This window comes from Danio aesculapii, chromosome 8 (assembly GCF_903798145.1).
Source record: "Danio aesculapii chromosome 8, fDanAes4.1, whole genome shotgun sequence".
NCBI classification, from domain to species: Eukaryota; Metazoa; Chordata; class Actinopteri; order Cypriniformes; family Danionidae; genus Danio; species Danio aesculapii.
The window spans coordinates 48,963,250-48,980,823 of NC_079442.1; the positions used below are offsets into that span (position 1 = coordinate 48,963,250).

A 17,574-nucleotide genomic window follows, 5' to 3' on the forward strand; every position below is an offset into this window, starting at 1 on the left:
TCGTTTATAATAAAATAACAAATAGCCATCAAAGCTTAGAAGAGAGGAAGAATGATGGGCATGGTTTAGAGATTGTCATTTCAAACCTAATGTAACCCTTTGTTTGTTTTATTGTTAAAAGCTAACTGAAATTTAATCAGTTAAATATGGTAAATGAAGGGCGTCAAGGTGGTGCAGCGGGTAGCACGATCGCCTCACAGCAAGAAGGTCGCTGGTTCGAGTTTTGAATTGGGTAAGCTTAAATTGGCCATAGTGTGTGTGTGAATTAGTGTGTATGGATGTTTCCCAGCAGGCATCTGCTGCATAAAACATATGCTGGATAAGTTGGGGGTTCATTCCGCTGTAGCGACCCCTGATTAATAAAGGGACTAAGCCGAAAAGAAAAAGAATATGACTATGGCCAATTTAGTTTATTCAATTCACCTATAGCACATGTGTTTAGACTGTGGGGGAAACCGGAGCACCTGGAGGAAACCCACGCCAACACAGGGAGAACATGCAAACTCATACAAAAACGCCAACTGACCAAGCCAGGACTCGAACCAGCAACCTTCTTGCTGTGAGCTGACAGTGCTTACCACTAAGCCACTGTGCCGCCCTGGCACCAAATATTAAAAAGCAAAATACATTTTTCTGCTATAGGAAAAGGTCCTTTTTCATTCATTCATTTTCTTTTCGGCTTAGTCCCTTTATTAATCTGGGGTCGCCACAGCGGAATGAACCGCCAACTTATCCAGCATATGTTTTACACAGCGGATGCTCTTCCAGCCGCAACCCATCTCTGGAAAACATCCATTCACACTCATACACAACGGACAATTTAGCCTACCCAATTCCCCTGTAGTGCATGTGTTTGGACTGTGGGGGAAACCAGAGCACCTGGAGGAAACCCACGCGAATGCAGGGAGAACATGCAAACTCCATACAGAAACACCAACTGACCCAGCTGAGGCTCAAACCAGCGACCTTCTTGCTGTGAGGCAACAGCACTACCTACTGCGCCACTGCGTCCTTTTTTTGCTTCTGTAATAAATTACTCTGGTTTATTATAAAATACATAGTTCGCTAGCTTTTGTAGTTCTGTCTTTTGTAGTTTGTCCAATAATGCATTCCTCCGGGTGCTCCAGTTTCCATCACAGTCCATACACATATAGGTGAATTAAATAAACTAAATTGGCTGTAGTGTATGAGCGTGTGAATGAGTGAGTGTGAGGGTGTTTCCAAGTACTGGGTTGCTGCAATAAGGACATCTGCTGCGTAAAACATATGCTGGAATAGTTGGTGGTTCATTCCACTGTGGCGATCCCTGATAAATGAGGGACTAAGCCGAAGGAAAATGAATGAATGTGTTTCCATTGTAGTTTATGCACATTTTTTCTCATCTGATTAGACGTTTATGCTACTCAGTTGTGATCTTGTGCACATTATAACTGAGGCACTTTCATCAGGCATTTTTGTGCAATATTCCAAAATGCACATAAAAATAAGTGGATGGAAACAAAACTGACTTCCGTAGTAGCTTTTGTTCCAACTATACATATCAACGGCTGCCTTTCCCTTCAGAATATCTTGCTTTGTGTTCAACAGAAGAAGAAGAAAACACTCATAAATGTTTGACAGTGGCGCAGTAGTTAGTGCTGTTGCCTCACAGCAAGAAGGTTGCTAGTTCAAGCCTTGGCTGGGTCAGTTGGTGTTTCTGTGTGGAGTTTGCATGTTCTCCCTGTGTTCACGTGGGTTTCCTCCGGGTGCTTGGGTTTCCCCCACAAGTCCAAAGACATGTGGTACAGGTAAATTGGGAGGCTAAATTGTCCATGGTGAATGTGTGTGATTGAGAGTGTATGGATGTTTCCCAGAGATGGGTTGCGGCTGGAAGGGCGTCCGCTGCGTAAAACATGTGCTGGATAAGTTGGTGGTTCATTCCGCTGTGGCGACCCCAGATTAATAAAGGGACAAAGCCGAAAAGAAAATGAATGAATGAATGTTTGGCGGCACTTCAGGGTGAGTAAAGGCTGTATTTAGGTGAACTTTCCTTTTAATTAACTTCCGCTACAGTCCTGATGGTGGCGCTACTGCCGCGCATTTCTATCAACCGCAAGACACTGAAGCACAAAACAGGAAACGGGAAGCAGCTGTTAAACAGAAGACTTGAAGTTGTGTGACATCCGAGAGTGAACAGTGCTGCCGACAGGGAAACATTTACATATCATATAATTATAACAATAATTAATAACACAGTTGTATGAAATGAAGGGCGCGCTGGAGCTGCAGCACCGGGTGTGCGCGCATCCGGACTCACGCTGCTGGTACGTCGCGTGGAATCCCGCGGGCACGACGCTCGCGACCTGCGGCGGAGACCGCGCGATAAGAATATGGGGCAAAGAAGGTAAAACATAGCAAAATACATGTTTACAGCATATGTTTAAATCTATTTATTTAACCTTCCTTTTGTCTAAGAATTTTGTATACACCGTTTGTCCTTCACTAAACCTTTCACATAAAATTGACGTAAAACTGGTTTAATATTCAGACATTTGGACTTTCTCCTTGATAATATAAAGCCAATGGCTATCAAAGTACATCACTGTTCACAGTCAAATAAATAGTGCTAATGTTGTTTAAAGTCATACTTACATATGATTTAAGACCGAATTTACAAAGTACCTTTGTAAACAATAATAGGAAGCATGTCACAAGTTGTCACTGAACGAATGTACGAATATAAAACCAACTTTAACGTAACGTCAATTAAAATAAAGCAGCTACATTTTATTTCAATCCTCAGATCTATTTTGCACGAAGAAACAACCTCAAACGTACCTGCATCAGTGTTAAAAGTTTTTAGCAAGACAGTAACTTATTCATAAAAGTAAAAGTAGTGAATTTATAGTGTGTGTGTGTGTGTGTGTTTGTGTGTGTGTGTGTAAAAATGGTTTTATAGCTGGTGGGTCAAAATTGACCAGAAGGGCAACCGTTGTACCCTAATGTGTATTTGCAGTAAAAACTTAAAACATAAATACACAGAGAATTAACATTAACATTATATTGAAACATCTGTTTATATTTTTCCAAAAGAACTAACCACAGAGTTATGGGATCAGAAAAATATCAATCTGTAAACATTTTCGATACTTTAAATGAGGATAATGAACATGCGTTATGGATGTGACCAAATAAGTATGCATTTATGAGGAAAAGGCTTGGTTATGGATGACACCTTTCCGTATGTGACAGATATAGAGGTAAAGTTGGTTTTATATTAGGATATTCCGACATTCTCCTTAATAATATAATCTCAGGAAAGTATTCTTTGAAAATTCTAAATAGGGAAAGCATATTAGCAGCAAATGACTATCAAAGTACGACATTGTTCACAGTCAATTAGATTTTAGAGTTGTATTGAAGTCATACTTGCATGCTAATTCCGGTCGAATATTCAAAGTAACATGGGAAACAATATAGAGACTGCTAAATGAACCAATGTGCGAATATAAAACCAACTTTACCTCTATGTGACAGATGTGAAATTGCCACTTGTGTGACTTTGGTAATAATCAAATATAGTTGTTTAAAAACATTGACAGAGACATTTTTGAGTATTTTTACAGTAATGGAAAATACAAGCCTACACAAAAAACATAGAAAGGGTTGCGCTATCTTGGCGAAACTTTTTTTTCATGGCAAGGTTGACATTTACATGGAATTGCTCATGTACAGCCTTCATAATATTTTCATTCATTCATTCATTCATTCATCTTCTTTTCGGCTTAGTCCCTTTATTAATCTGGGTTCGCCACAGTGGAATGAACCGCCAACTTATCCAGCACGTTTTACACGGCGGATGCCCTTCTAGCCGCAACCTATCACTGGGAAACATCCACACACTCACTCACACTCATACACTACGGACAATTTAGCCTACCCAATTCACCAGTACCGCATGTCTTTGGACTGTGGGGGAAACCGGAGCACCCGGAGGAAACCCACGCGAACGCTGGGAGAACATGCAAACTCCACACAGAAACGCCAACTGAGGCTCAGCCCAGCTGAGGCTCGAACCAGCGACCTTCTTGCTGTGAGGCGACAGCACTACCTACTGCGTCGCCAATATTAATTTTTATTATAATTAAAAAAATTTAATAACTTATTGATATGTAAAACTAATTCTGGCAAAGTAAATATTTCACATGCTATTTGATATTTATTTTGGGACCTCACCGTGGTTTCTGATGCATTTGCTGTTGTTTTTTAATTAAATTTTTACATTTTGCTCCATCATAATGACAAAATATTAATACAGTTTTAAATAATATAAAATATAAACTCTTTATAGGGAACTCCTTGAAATACTCAATGGAAAATCTCTCGAGTGTTGCTGGTGGTACAAGACTTTTGAAGATTTAGGACTTTTATATTGTTTCATTAACATGAATCGCATCTAGAAAAGTAGAAAAAAGCTAAATGACGATTGTATTTTCAGCTTCTCATGTGTCTGATCTTCATTCTCAGGAGACAGTTGGGAATGTAAGTGTGTCCTTTCTGATGGACACCAGCGCACGGTCAGAAAAGTAGCCTGGTCTCCCTGTGGAAAATACCTGGCATCAGCCAGCTTTGATGCCACGACATGCATCTGGAAGAAGACGAATGAGGATTTTGAGGTGTGTGTTTGCATAAGCCTGATTTATTTTCATTCTTTCGATTTTCTTTTTTTATTGCAGTATAACACACGTGCAATGAGGCAAAATTCAAATCAACGTATCCACCAAAAGGTACAGAAAAGAGCACAAAATATAAAGATAATTAATAAATAAAAATAATAAAACATTGCAGCAAAAAAAGAACATAAAAAACAAACAAAACCAAAAAAAAAAACACTTTTATCAGTGTAAATTTCTCATCTGATTAAACGTTTATGCTACTCAGTTGTGATCTTGTGCACATTATAACTGAGGCACTTTCATCAGGCATTTTTGTGCAATATTCCAAAATGCACATAAAAATAAGTGGATGGAAACAAAACTACTGACTCCTGTAGTAGTTTATGTTCCAACTATACATATCATTTATAGTGATATGTCAACTATACTGCATTTTATCAGTGTAAATTTCTTCCTGTTTTTATTTATTGTAAAGATCTACAGTATTACCAAAATTCTTTCTGGAAAACCAAAAACATTGGGGTTTTGTTTTAAGGCACTTGCATTTATACATATAAAATTTCCCCAAAATTAAAATATTATTCAATAAAAATGTAATATGTCATCGACCCCTAATAAACCAGACGATCCCCCAAAATGTCAATATTGCAACAGAAACCAAACCGTTCAACATATTCTTGTGGAATGCTCTATTTTTAATGTTAGCAGACAACAATTTTTATCTGGAGAGACTTGAAATTTGTTTAAATAAATGAATTATTTTTAAATGTGAATCCTTCTAAAATTGTACAATTTTTATCAAAAGTAAACAAAAAAAAACAGTTTTAGATTTTTATCTTGCATATAATCATTATTATTATTATTTATGTATTTTTATCTTGTGTATTTATTGCTGATGATGACTTTTTAATTGATAGGATAGTTTTAGAATTATAGAAAAGTGTTGTTTATAAAACGTAGTAAACTTGATCTTTTTTTTTTTTGCCATGACATAGACATAGAAGCTGATATGGCAATGAACTCAAAATTCCCTCTCTCTCTCCCCTAATAAACCAAAAATTACATAATTTGTAGAAAATCGGGAAGACGGCTTGGAAGAAATTTTGAGCCACTCAAATGTGTCAGACCAGAAGGTTCTGTTCAATGAGCAGTGGAAAAAAAAAAATCTGCAGTCATTTCAATATCAACCTCAAAAAATGTAGAGTAATTGCGATCCATATTAAATCTACATCTAAGAAACTCTGAAGATGGGTAATTATCGTTAAAAATAACCTTTCCTAGATTTGGGAGGTATGGGAAAGGAAAGAAACATGGCTGTTGATTTAAAACTTTGGTAAATAAAGAGAATACGCATTATATTGTTTAGATTATATTGTAAATTTGGAAATATTGATCTTATTCATTTATTTGGCAATTCACTCCATATAACATCTAAAGTCTATTTATCAACAGAAGAACAGTCTCAGTTATATTCTCTTTATTCCAGACACTAGGTCCAATAGTACAAAAGTCAGACAAAACAATACAAACCACACAATATACACTTAAAAAGACAGTTATGCCAATATTTTATTGGCTGATATGGCGCCTCAGTAAGCCTAGGGTTTATCCACAACATTAAAATGCTATTCTGAGAATTCTCCAATCGACAGATAAACTTACAGATCAATATTCTCATCACAGCGAAAAATGAGTCTTACCTTACAGAATAATTCAGTTGCACTACACCATCTATGTTTTTTTAAGAAGAGCCTGCAGTTTATGCAGACTCTCTTTTCTTAAAAATATTTGTAAAAGAATTACCCCTTATACTGGGGAAAGCATTACGAATGCTTTTGTTATTTATGCCTTATTATTTAATAGATGGACAACCAACCAGATATGCAAAAGTCTAATTTTTACTCTTAAAAACTCCTGAAAGTTGACCTGACACTACGTGGAAATGAACTGGCAGATGAAGCTGCAAAAAAGGCTATCTCCTTGAATGTGACCGAATGTTTAATTCCTCCTGATGACTTGAAACCCACCATCAATTTGTACATAAACAAAACATGGCAAAGAGAATGGGGACAACTGCATCAACAACAAATTATATGAAATTAACCCAAAAATAAATGAAAGACATTTAGCAAATTAAAGCTGCAAGCAGCGATGATAGGGACCTCGCACCCGGGCTCACCGCCGCCCGGAGGCCGTAGGACGACAGAGAACCGCGAACAATAATAATTTAGGCCGATACATAAAAAAATCTGAGAAAATCACAGATTTAAGCCAAACTTGCTCCCGTCAGCAGGTGGCGCTATGACTGTGACTCAATATTTTCACGTAGATGTCTTCAGGAGAGGATTTTAATCAACCATGTGAATTTTCAGGCGGATCGGACATTGTTTGGCTGAGTTATAGGCAGTTTTACTGTTGCCACCAGGTGGCGCTATGACTGTGACTCAATATTGGCAGGTAGTTGTCTTCAGGAGAGCAATCTTATCAACCATGTGAAGTTTTAGGCAGATCGGATATTGTTTGGCTGAGTTATAGGCAATTTTAGTGTTGCCAGCAGGTGGCGCTATAACTGTATTGAGTTATTGGCATGTAAACATGTTCAGGTCAGGACACTTATCAAATGTGTGAGTTTTGAGGCAGATCGGATCATGCATGCCTGAGTTATAACAACTTGATGTTTCATGGCGAATCATCAAAGTTTGCGAGTCCGCCACGGACACGCCCAGCGACGAAAACTCTAGACCTTCACAATATATCATCGATACTGCTTTCAGATGACACCACTCAAATTTGGTGCTGATATCATGAAATTTGTGGGAGGAGTTTGTTTCACTGTAAATCAGGTCATTTCCTGTAGCCAGCAGGTGGCGCTATAACTGTATCGGGATATTGGCATGTAAACGTGTTCAGGTCAGGACGGTTATCAAACGTGTGAGTTTTGAGGCTGATCGGATAATGCATGGCTGAGTTATAACGACTTGATGTTTTGTGGCGAGCCGTCAAAATTTACGAGGCCGCCACGGACACGCCCATCGACGAAAACTCTAAAGCTTCGCAATTTAACATCGCCAAGGCCTTTAGATGACATAACCCAATTTTGGTGTCGATCGGATGAAATCCCTAGGAGGAGTTCGTTAAAGTACAACGCCTGGAAATGGCAAAATCGCCACTTTTTCGCCGCAGGAAGCCATAAATATCCGACTTCCTGTTGGGTTTGAGATATCGCTCCTTGAGACTTTTTTGTAGGTTTTGGCATGTTTGAGGTGTGTGCCAATTTTCGTGCGTGTGCGTGATTCGTGGCTCGGGGGCTTGTCCGTATCAATTTTCTAGGTGGCGCTGTCGAGTCATTTTGCCACGCCCACTTCCGAAGCCTATAACAAACGTAAATTTTCGCCACTTCTGGGGCGTGTGCAAATTTTCGTGAGTTTTCGGGCATGTTTAGACCCTCAAAATCGCGATTCATTCGGGAGAAGAAGAATAATAATAATAATAATAATAATAATAATAATAATAATAATAATAATAATAATAATAATAATAATAATAATAAACGGAGCAAGTCCAATAGGGCCTTGCACCGTTTGGTGCTCGGTCCCTAATTAAAGCTGCAAGCAGCGATGATAGGGACCTCGCACACGGGCTCACCGCCGCCCGGTGGCCGTAGGACGACAGAGAACCGCGAACAATAATAATTTAAGCCGTTACATAAAAAAATCTGAGAAAATCACAGATTTATGCCATACTTGCTCCCGTCAGCAGGTGGCGCTATGACTGTGACTCAATATTTTCATGAAGATGTCTTCAGGAGTGGAATTTTATCAACCATGTGAATTTTCAGGCAGATCGGACTTTGTTTGGCTGAGTTATAGGCAATTTTACTGTTGCCACCAGGTGGCGCTATGACTGTGACTCAATATTGGCATGTAGATGTCTTCAGGAGAGCAATCTTATCAACCATGTGAAGTTTTAGGTAGATCGGATATTGTTTGGCTGAGTTATAGGCAATTTTAAGTTTGCCAGCAGGTGGCGCTATAACTTTATCGAGTTATTGGCATGTAAACATGTTCAGGTCAGGACACTTATCAAATGTGTGAGGTTTGAGGCAGATCGGATCATGCATGCCTGAGTTATAACAACTTGATGTTTCATGGCGAATCATCAAAGTTTGCGAGTCCGCCACGGACACGCCCATCGACGAAAACTCTAGACCTTCACAATATATCATCGATACTGCTTTCAGATGACACCACTCAAATTTGGTGCTGATATGATGAAATTTGTGCGAGGAGTTTGTTTTACTGTAAATCATGTCATTTCCTGTAGCCAGCAGGTGGCGCTATAACTGTATCGGGATATTGGCATGTAAACGTGTTCAGGTCAGGACGGTTATCAAACGTGTGAATTTTGAGGCTGATCGGATAATGCATGCCTGAGTTATAACAACTTGATGTTTCATGGCGAGTCGTCAAAATTTACGAGGCCGCCACGGACACGCCCATCGACAAAAACTCTAAAGCTTCGCAATTTAACATCGCCAAGGCCTTTAGATGACATAACCCAATTTTGGTGTCGATCGGATGAAATCCCTAGGAGGAGTTCGTTAAAGTACAACGCCTGGAAATGGCAAAATCGCCACTTTTTCGCCGCAGGAAGCCATAAATATCCGACTTCCTGTTGGGTTTGAGATATCGCTCCTTGAGACTTTTTTGTAGGTCTTGGCATGTTTGAGGTGTGTGCCAATTTTCGTGCATGTGCGAGATTCGTAGCTCGGGGGCCTGTCCGTTTAATTTTTATAGGTGGCGCCAGCAGGTGGCGCTATAACTGTATCGGGATATTGGCATGTAAGCGTGTTCAGGTCAGGACGGTGATCAACTGTGTGAGTTTTGAGGCTGATCGGATCATGCATGCCTGAGTTATAACAACTTCCTGTTTCGTGGCGAACCATCAAAGTTTGCGAGGCCGCCACGGACACACCCATCGACGAAAAGTCTGGACCTTCACAATATTTCATCGCTAGAGTGTTCAGAGGACACCTCTCAAATTTGGTGCTGATATGACCAAATTTGTGGGAGGAGTTTGTTACAATGTAAAATCATGTCATTTCCTGTAGCCAGCAGGTGGCGCTATAACTGTATCAGGATATTGTTATGTAAACGTGTTCAGGTCAGGACGGTTATCAAACGTGTGAATTTTGAGGCTGATCGGATAATGCATGCCTGAGTTATAACGACTTCCTGTTTCGTGGCGAGTCGTCAAAGTTTGCGAGGCCGCCACGGACACGGCCATCGACGAAAACTCTAAAGCTTCGCAATTTAACATCGCCAAGGCCTTTAGATGACATAACCCAATTTTGGTGTCGATCGGATGAAATCCCTAGGAGGAGTTCGTTAAAATACAACGCCTGAAAATGGCAAAAACGCCACTTTTTCGCCGCAGGAAGCCGTAAATATCCGACTTCCTGTTGGGTTTGAGATATCGCTCCTTGAGACTTTTTTGTAGGTCTTGGCATGTTTGCGGTGTGTGCCAATTTTCGTGCGTGTGCGTGATTCGTGGCTCGGGGGCTTGTCCGTATCAATTTTCTAGGTGGCGCTGTCGAGTCATTTTGCCACGCCCATTTCCGAGACCCATATTAGCCGACCATTTACGCCGCGTTTGATGTGTGTGCAAAGTTTCGTGACTTTTCGAGCACGTTTAGACCCTCAAAAGTGCCCCGATTAGGGGCGGAATAATAATAATAATTAAAGCTGCAAGCAGCGATGATAGGGACCTCGCACCCGGGCTCACCGCCGCCCGGCGGCCGTATGACGACAGAGAATCGCGAACAATAATAATTTAGGCTGTTACATAAAAAAATCTGAGAAAATCACAGATTTATGCCAAACTTGCTCCCGTCAGCAGGTGGCGCTATGACTGTGACTCAATACTGGCATGTAGATGTGTTCAGGAGAGCAATCTTATCAACCATGTGAATTTTGAGGCAGATCGGACATTGTTTGGCTGAGTTATAGGCAATTGTACTGTTGCCACCAGGCGGCGCTATGACTGTGACTCAACATTGGCATGTAGATGTCTTCAGGAGAGCAATGTTAACAACCATGTAAAGTTTTAGGCAGGTCGGATATTGTTTGGCTGAGTTATAGGCAATTTTACTGTTGCCACCAGGTGGCGCTATGACTGTTACTCAATATTGGCTTGTAGATGTCTTCAGGAGAGCAATCTTATCAACCATGTGAAGTTTTAGGCAGATCGGATATTGTTTGGCTGAGTTATAGGCAATTTTAAGTTTGCCAGCAGGTGGCGCTATAACTTTATCGAGTTATTGGCATGTAAACATGTTCAGGTCAGGACACTTATCAAATGTGTGAGTTTTGAGGCAGATGGGATCATGCATGCCTGAGTTATAACAACTTGATGTTTCATGGCGAATCATCAAAGTTTACGAGTCCGCCACGGACACGCCCATCGACGAAAACTCTAGACCTTCACAATATATCATCGATACTGCTTTCAGATGACACCACTCAAATTTGGTGCTGATATGATAAAATTTGTGGGAGGAGTTTGTTTCACTGTAAATCATGCTATTTCCTGTAGCCAGCAGGTGGCGCTATAACTGTATCGGGATATTGGCATGTAAACGTGTTCAGGTCAGGACGGTTATCAAACGTGTGAATTTTGAGGCAGATCGGATAATGCATGCCTGAGTTATAACAACTTGATGTTTCGTGGCGAGTCGTCAAAATTTACGAGGCCGCCACGGACACGCCCATCGACGAAAACTCTAAAGCTTCGCAATTTAACATCGCCAAGGCCTTTAGATGACATAACCCAATTTTGGTGTCGATCGGATGAAATCCCTAGGAGGAGTTCGTTAAAGTACAACACCTGGAAATGGCAAAATCGCCACTTTTTCGCCGCAGGAAGCCATAAATATCCGACTTCCTGTTGGTTTTGAGATATCGCTCCTTGAGACTTTTTTGTAGGTCTTGGCATGTTTGAGGTGTGTGCCAATTTTCGTGCGTGTGCGTGATTCGTGGCTCGGGAGCTTGTCTGTATCAATTTTCTAGGTGGCGCTGTCGAGTCATTTTGCCACGCCCACTTCCGAAGCCTATAACAAACGTAAATTTTCGCCACTTCTGGGGTGTGTGCAAATTTTTGTGAGTTTTCGGGCATGTTTAGACCCTCAAAATCGCGATTCATTCGGGAGAAGAATAATAAGAATAATAATAATAATAATAATAATAATAATAATAATAATAATAATAATAATAATAAACGGAGCAATTCCAATAGGGCCTTGCACCGTTCGGTGCTCGGTCCCTAATTATAATTTCGAAACCAGGCATGATCAGACGGTCTATACCAGATGTCGAATTGGACATTCTAGGTTGACACATTCATATTTATTAAATAACGAAGAATCACCTAAATGTAATATCTGCCAGACTGCTCTTACCATCAAACATATTTTGTTGGATTGTAGAAGTTTAAATTCCATTAAACAAAATTTTTATAAGGAGAGTACTTTGACGGACATTTTTAAAAAGGTACCACCAGGAAGAGTTTTACATTTTTTTTTATCAAAAATAGAACTGAAAAATCATATTTAACTTTGAAAAAAAAATGTGTACATTTTATCTATTTATATTTTATATATTTGTCTAAGTAATTTATTTATTTATTTTTTATATAGAATACGAATTTGTTTTTATCATGTAATAGTTTAATGTATATCCATTTGGCCACGAAATAGCCATAAATTGCTGATGTGGCAATAAATATGTAATTGTTACGGTTCCCGTATATTGTCAGGATTTTTGCCCTCTCTCTCTCTCTCTCTCTCTCTCTCTCTCTCTCTCTCTCTCTCTCTCTCTCTCTCTCTCTCTCTCTCACAGCCCGTCACATCCTTTAGGTCCGCCTTCGCGACAGCTGATTGGTTGGGAGACCCGTCACTCATCATTGGGTGACGTGGCGCGATGACATAAAAGGACGCCAGGGAGAGCGGAGAAGAGAGACGCTTTTCCTTTGATCCTTTTTTTTGTGTGTTTTGCCGACATGATTTTGTTCGTTGTTTTTGCCTAACTTTCGTTTGGATAAAATTATTTGTTATTATTTCTGCCCATTTTTGAACTACTTTGTTATTTTTGTACATTTTTATTTCGATTGTTTGTTTGTTACGTTTTGGGCCAGCTCTTACCTGGCAAAAATCAAGAGTTTGCATTAAGAGTTGACTTTGTCCTCAGAGTAAGGTGGATAGGAAGATGTCGTACGACTTCCATTCTGCAAACACGTAGTCAATTCATTATTTAAAACACCAGGTAAGAAGTGAACGCCATTTGTGTATTTATATTTTTGTATTCTTAGTTTAGTATAGGTAAGTTTATGGCGCTTGGCGCTGAAGATTTTTCTTTTCTTTTCATGCTTCTAGGTAGGTAAGGGGTTTGTTTATGAGGTAGAATTGTTTTGTTATATTTATTTCTTTGATTTTGGCTTCACTAGCGTCCCCTTACTCTTGAGTTGACCTAATTTCATTTGCTACTTTATTATTGTAAATATTTCTTATTTTTGTAAATATATCTGGGCATTCTCGTTTCACTTTCTTTGTATATTAAATCACTTTTGTTGGCAGTTTGTTGTTTGTCTCGTTGCTTGAACCCAACTCTTGTTAAAATACCACACCGTTTAAATGTCATTACTTTTACCCTAGACTAACATCAAAGAGGTTGTAACAGTAATAAATAAATAAATAAAGTTGACCTGACATGTTTGTTACGTGTGTTTCCAGTGCCTGACGGTGTTAGAAGGTCATGAGAATGAGGTGAAATGTGTCGCTTGGGCGCCATCTGGAAGCTTACTGGCCACCTGCAGCAGAGACAAAAGCGTTTGGATTTGGGAAGGTACCTCAGAAATATGGAGATTACAGTGTCTTTCTAATATACAAATACAAGCCTTTTTATTTTGTGAAGTTTAGTTATAAACAAGTTTCGAGAGGATCACGTGCTTATGATTGCTAGCGGCTGGATCTGCATTATCCAATTCTCAATGCACCAATCAGACGACTCCTAAGCTACTACAAATACCCTGGGTTACTTACCACCGCTATCTTCGTTTTGAAGAATCCCCCCATCCACCCCTACTCCTCCTCCTTTCTAGATGGGTGACACGGTGGCCCAGTGCTTAGCACTGTTGCCTCACAGCAAGAATGTCTCTGGTTCTAGGCTTTACCAAACCAGCAGACATTTCTGTGCGGAGTTTGCATTTTCTCCCCGTGCTCATGTGGGTTTCCCCCGGGTTTCCTGGTTTCCTCCCACCGTCCAAAAAACATGCAACATAAGTTAATTGACTAATCCAAACCGGCACTACAGACATGCTCCTAGTAAATGGTTATCTCTCAAGAGCAATCACTGGCTGTTCATTGGTTATTACAGCGGGGGATTTCTCGAGATCTACCTGAGCTCAAACTCCCTTCTCGCCTTGCAACGGGAGGGAGCCCCGGGCTCGAGGATCTTATGAGCTCAGGGCTCTCTCCCGGGACAGCATGCCAGACAAGCTTATAATTAATCATCAGCTAAGTGTGAACCCTTGAAAAGTTACACTGTGCTGATGAGTGGTTCATAATAAGACTAGAAACAGTTCTTATTAAAGGTCCAGTGAAATTAAAATAAAGATTTTTTTTTTATTGATGGTAGTTTCAGTATGTTAGTTTTAAGGATATCTATAAGCTAGTGTGCTCCAAAACAGTGACAAAGTTTGTTTATGATGAATAAACACTGGTTTTGCCTATAATGTTTCATCTTAAAGCTTTTACCAAGATGATTTATCTGTGTTACATGCTTCATTTTCCTTCTAGTGGATGAGGAGGACGAATATGAGTGTTTAAGTGTTGTGAATTCACACACGCAGGATGTAAAACATGTCGTCTGGCACCCGACGCAGGAGGTATAATATTCACTCTTGTTCAACATTATTCAATTCAATTCGACTTTATTTGTATAGCGTTTTTACAATGCAGATTGTGTTAAAGCAGCTTTACATAGAAGATCATATAGTTAATTAAAACCGTGTCAGTCCAGTTTTCAGAGTTTAAGTTCAGTTCAGTTTAGTTCAGTTCAGTGTGGTTTAATATTCACTGCTGAGAGTTCAAACACTGAAGAGCAAATCCATCGATGCACAGCTCTACAGGCTCCAAACCATGCAAGCCAGTGGCGACTGGCGAGGAAAAAAAAACTTCACCAATTTTCAATACTGACCTGTGTTTTTTCTGATACTGAACCTATTTACTTTTGCAGCTTCTCGCATCAGCCAGTTACGACAACAAGATCTGTATTTATAAAGAGGAAGATGATGACTGGGAATGCAGAGCCACGTTAGAAGGACATGAATCCACAGTCTGGAGTTTGACATTTGACCCTGAGGGACAGAGATTGGCTTCTTGTAGTGACGATCGAACCGTAAAGATCTGGAAAGAGTCGACAACCGGAGATGGTGAGGATTTTTAGATGAAGTTTTGCATAATTACTTTTAAGTGCACATGAAATCAAGCTCACATTGCTAGTTTTGTGGTGAACAATTCATCTGTGCATGTCATTAAGAAGAAAATTTCTGATTGACATGCCTACTTTACTACATCCAATCAGCTCACAGGAGAAAAAACAAGCCACGCCCACTGTTTTCTCATTTAATATTCTGTTTCTCTAGGAACTGCGTCACAATACGATTTTAAAAAATGGTCGCAGCTTTCAGTTCATGCCAACTTTAAACCTTTTACAATATAAATCTAAGAATTTCTACTTTTCTGTTTGAGACCTGATTAATTATATCAGATTTATATCAGATATCACACTTGTATTTGCTGAACAAAGATATACCACCAACATGTAATCACTGTCAAGCCCTCTCTCACCATAATGTTCTCACCATAATGCATATTTTATTAGAATGTAAAATATTACAGACGTCTAGACACGATTTTTGTACTCGGAGAACTTTGATGGATGTTTTTAAAAATGTATCCCCAGGAGGAATTTTTAATTTAAAAAAATGTTATTGAAATATCATATGTTTTTAATTTATTTATGTCTATATACAGTTGAAGTCAGAATTATTAGCCCCCCTTTGATTTTTTTTTTTCTTTTTTAAATATTTTCCAAATTATGTTTAACAGAGCAAGGAAATTTTCACAGTATGTCTGATAATATTTTTTCTTCTGGAGAAAGTCTTACTTGTTTAATTTCAGCTAGAATAAAAGCAGTTTAAAATTTTTTAAAATCCATTTAAGGTCAATATTATTAGCCCCTTTAAGCTAATTTACATTAACATTTAGTCATTTAGCAGATGCTTTTATCCAAAGCGACTTACAAATGAGGACAAGGAAGCAATTTACACAACTATAAGAGCAGTAGTGAATAAGTGCTATAGACAAGTTTCAGGTGTGCAAAGTTTAAGAAGCAAAGCATTAGTAAAGTTTTATTTTTTATTTTATTATTTTTTTGAGAGAGAGAGTACAGTTAGTGGTATAGCCAGAGAGGCAATTACAGATTAGGAAGGAAAGTGGAGACTAAATAGTTGAGTTTTTAGTCGTTTCTTGAAGACAGCAAGTGACTCTGCTGTTCTGATGTAGTTAGGGAGTTCATTCCCCCAACTGGGCAGATTGAATGCGAGAGTTCGGGAAAGTGATTTCTTCCCTCTTTGGGATGGAACCACGAGGCGACGTTCATTCACAGAACGCAAGTTTCTGGAGGGCACATAAATCTGCAGAAGTGAGAGCAGATAAGAAGGAGCAAAGCCAGAGGTCGCTTTGTAAGCAAACATCAGAGCAATTTCTTGTCCAATAGTCTACAGAACAAACCATCATTATACAATAACTTGCCTAATTACACTAGCCTGCCTAGTTAACCTAATTAACCTGGTTAAGCCTTTAAATGTCACTTTAAGCTGTATAGAAGTGTCTTGAAAAATATCTAGTCAAATATTATTTACTGTCATCATGGCAAAGATAAAATAAATCAGTTATTAGAAATGAGTTATTAAAACTATTATGTTTAAAATGTGTTGAAAAAAAATCTGCTCTCCATTAAACAGAAATTGGAGAGAAAAAAATAAACGGGGGCTAATAATTCAGGGGGGCTAATAATTCTGACTTCAACTGTATTTATTTGGTCCTACTTTATATTAAGTAGCTTTAACTACTAGGTACTTGCATCAAAAATAAATACAATGTACTTACTGTGTTCACAATGTATTGCAGAACACTTCTGGTGGTCTTGAGGTCTGGGATACGGTTCGGATTAGAGACAGTATGTGGGTAGGTTTAGGCGTGGGTTAAGGCAGTGATTTTCAATTCCAATCCATATGTCTTCCTTGGTTAAAACACCTGATTCAGATCATCAGCTGGTTAACAGAGAGATCCACGAACTGGTCCTTGACATACCAGAGACATACAAAATGCCAGAGGACTGGAATAGAGAACCACTTGGTTTAGGTGTAAGGGACGGTCAATAGTGTAATTATCAATCATAAATTCAATGTAAAAACGCATTTACTCAAATTACATTGTAACAAATGATTAATCTCAGTCAAAGTACATATTAGTTAAAGCCACTTATTATTAAGTAGGACCATTTATTTTGGATCAACTCTTCTAACTGAAGTTATTATTGCACAATCTGTTTTTATCTATGCTGAACTTGCCATGAAATAGACATAAGTTACTGATGTGGCAAAAAAAGACATTATAAATGTGTAGTCTTGTATATTCTTGCTTGATTTGATAATGATTTATTTATTTATTTTTGGCAGGTTCTTCAGATGAGTCCTGGAAGTGCATATGCACCTTGTCTGGATTCCATGGGAGAACGATATATGATGTGGCATGGTAAGATGTGCAGTGTTTATTGGATCAGAAATATCTACAGGGTTG

The 17,574-nt window shown here is 39.0% G+C and overlaps 1 protein-coding gene across 1 annotated transcript in view; it reads left to right on the forward strand.

Moving 5' to 3' along the window:
- Window positions 1–2,103: 2,103 nt before the first annotated feature.
- Window positions 2,104–17,574, forward strand: part of ciao1 (cytosolic iron-sulfur assembly component 1) — an 18,532-nt gene continuing 3,061 nt past the window's right edge. Inside the window, exons 1-6 of the mRNA XM_056464118.1 lie at window positions 2,104–2,383; window positions 4,507–4,655; window positions 13,441–13,552; window positions 14,506–14,594; window positions 14,945–15,140; window positions 17,454–17,529. Coding sequence (XP_056320093.1) covers window positions 2,245–2,383; window positions 4,507–4,655; window positions 13,441–13,552; window positions 14,506–14,594; window positions 14,945–15,140; window positions 17,454–17,529 — 761 coding nt within the window. The 5' untranslated portion in view covers window positions 2,104–2,244. The remainder of the gene's footprint in view (window positions 2,384–4,506; window positions 4,656–13,440; window positions 13,553–14,505; window positions 14,595–14,944; window positions 15,141–17,453; window positions 17,530–17,574) is intronic.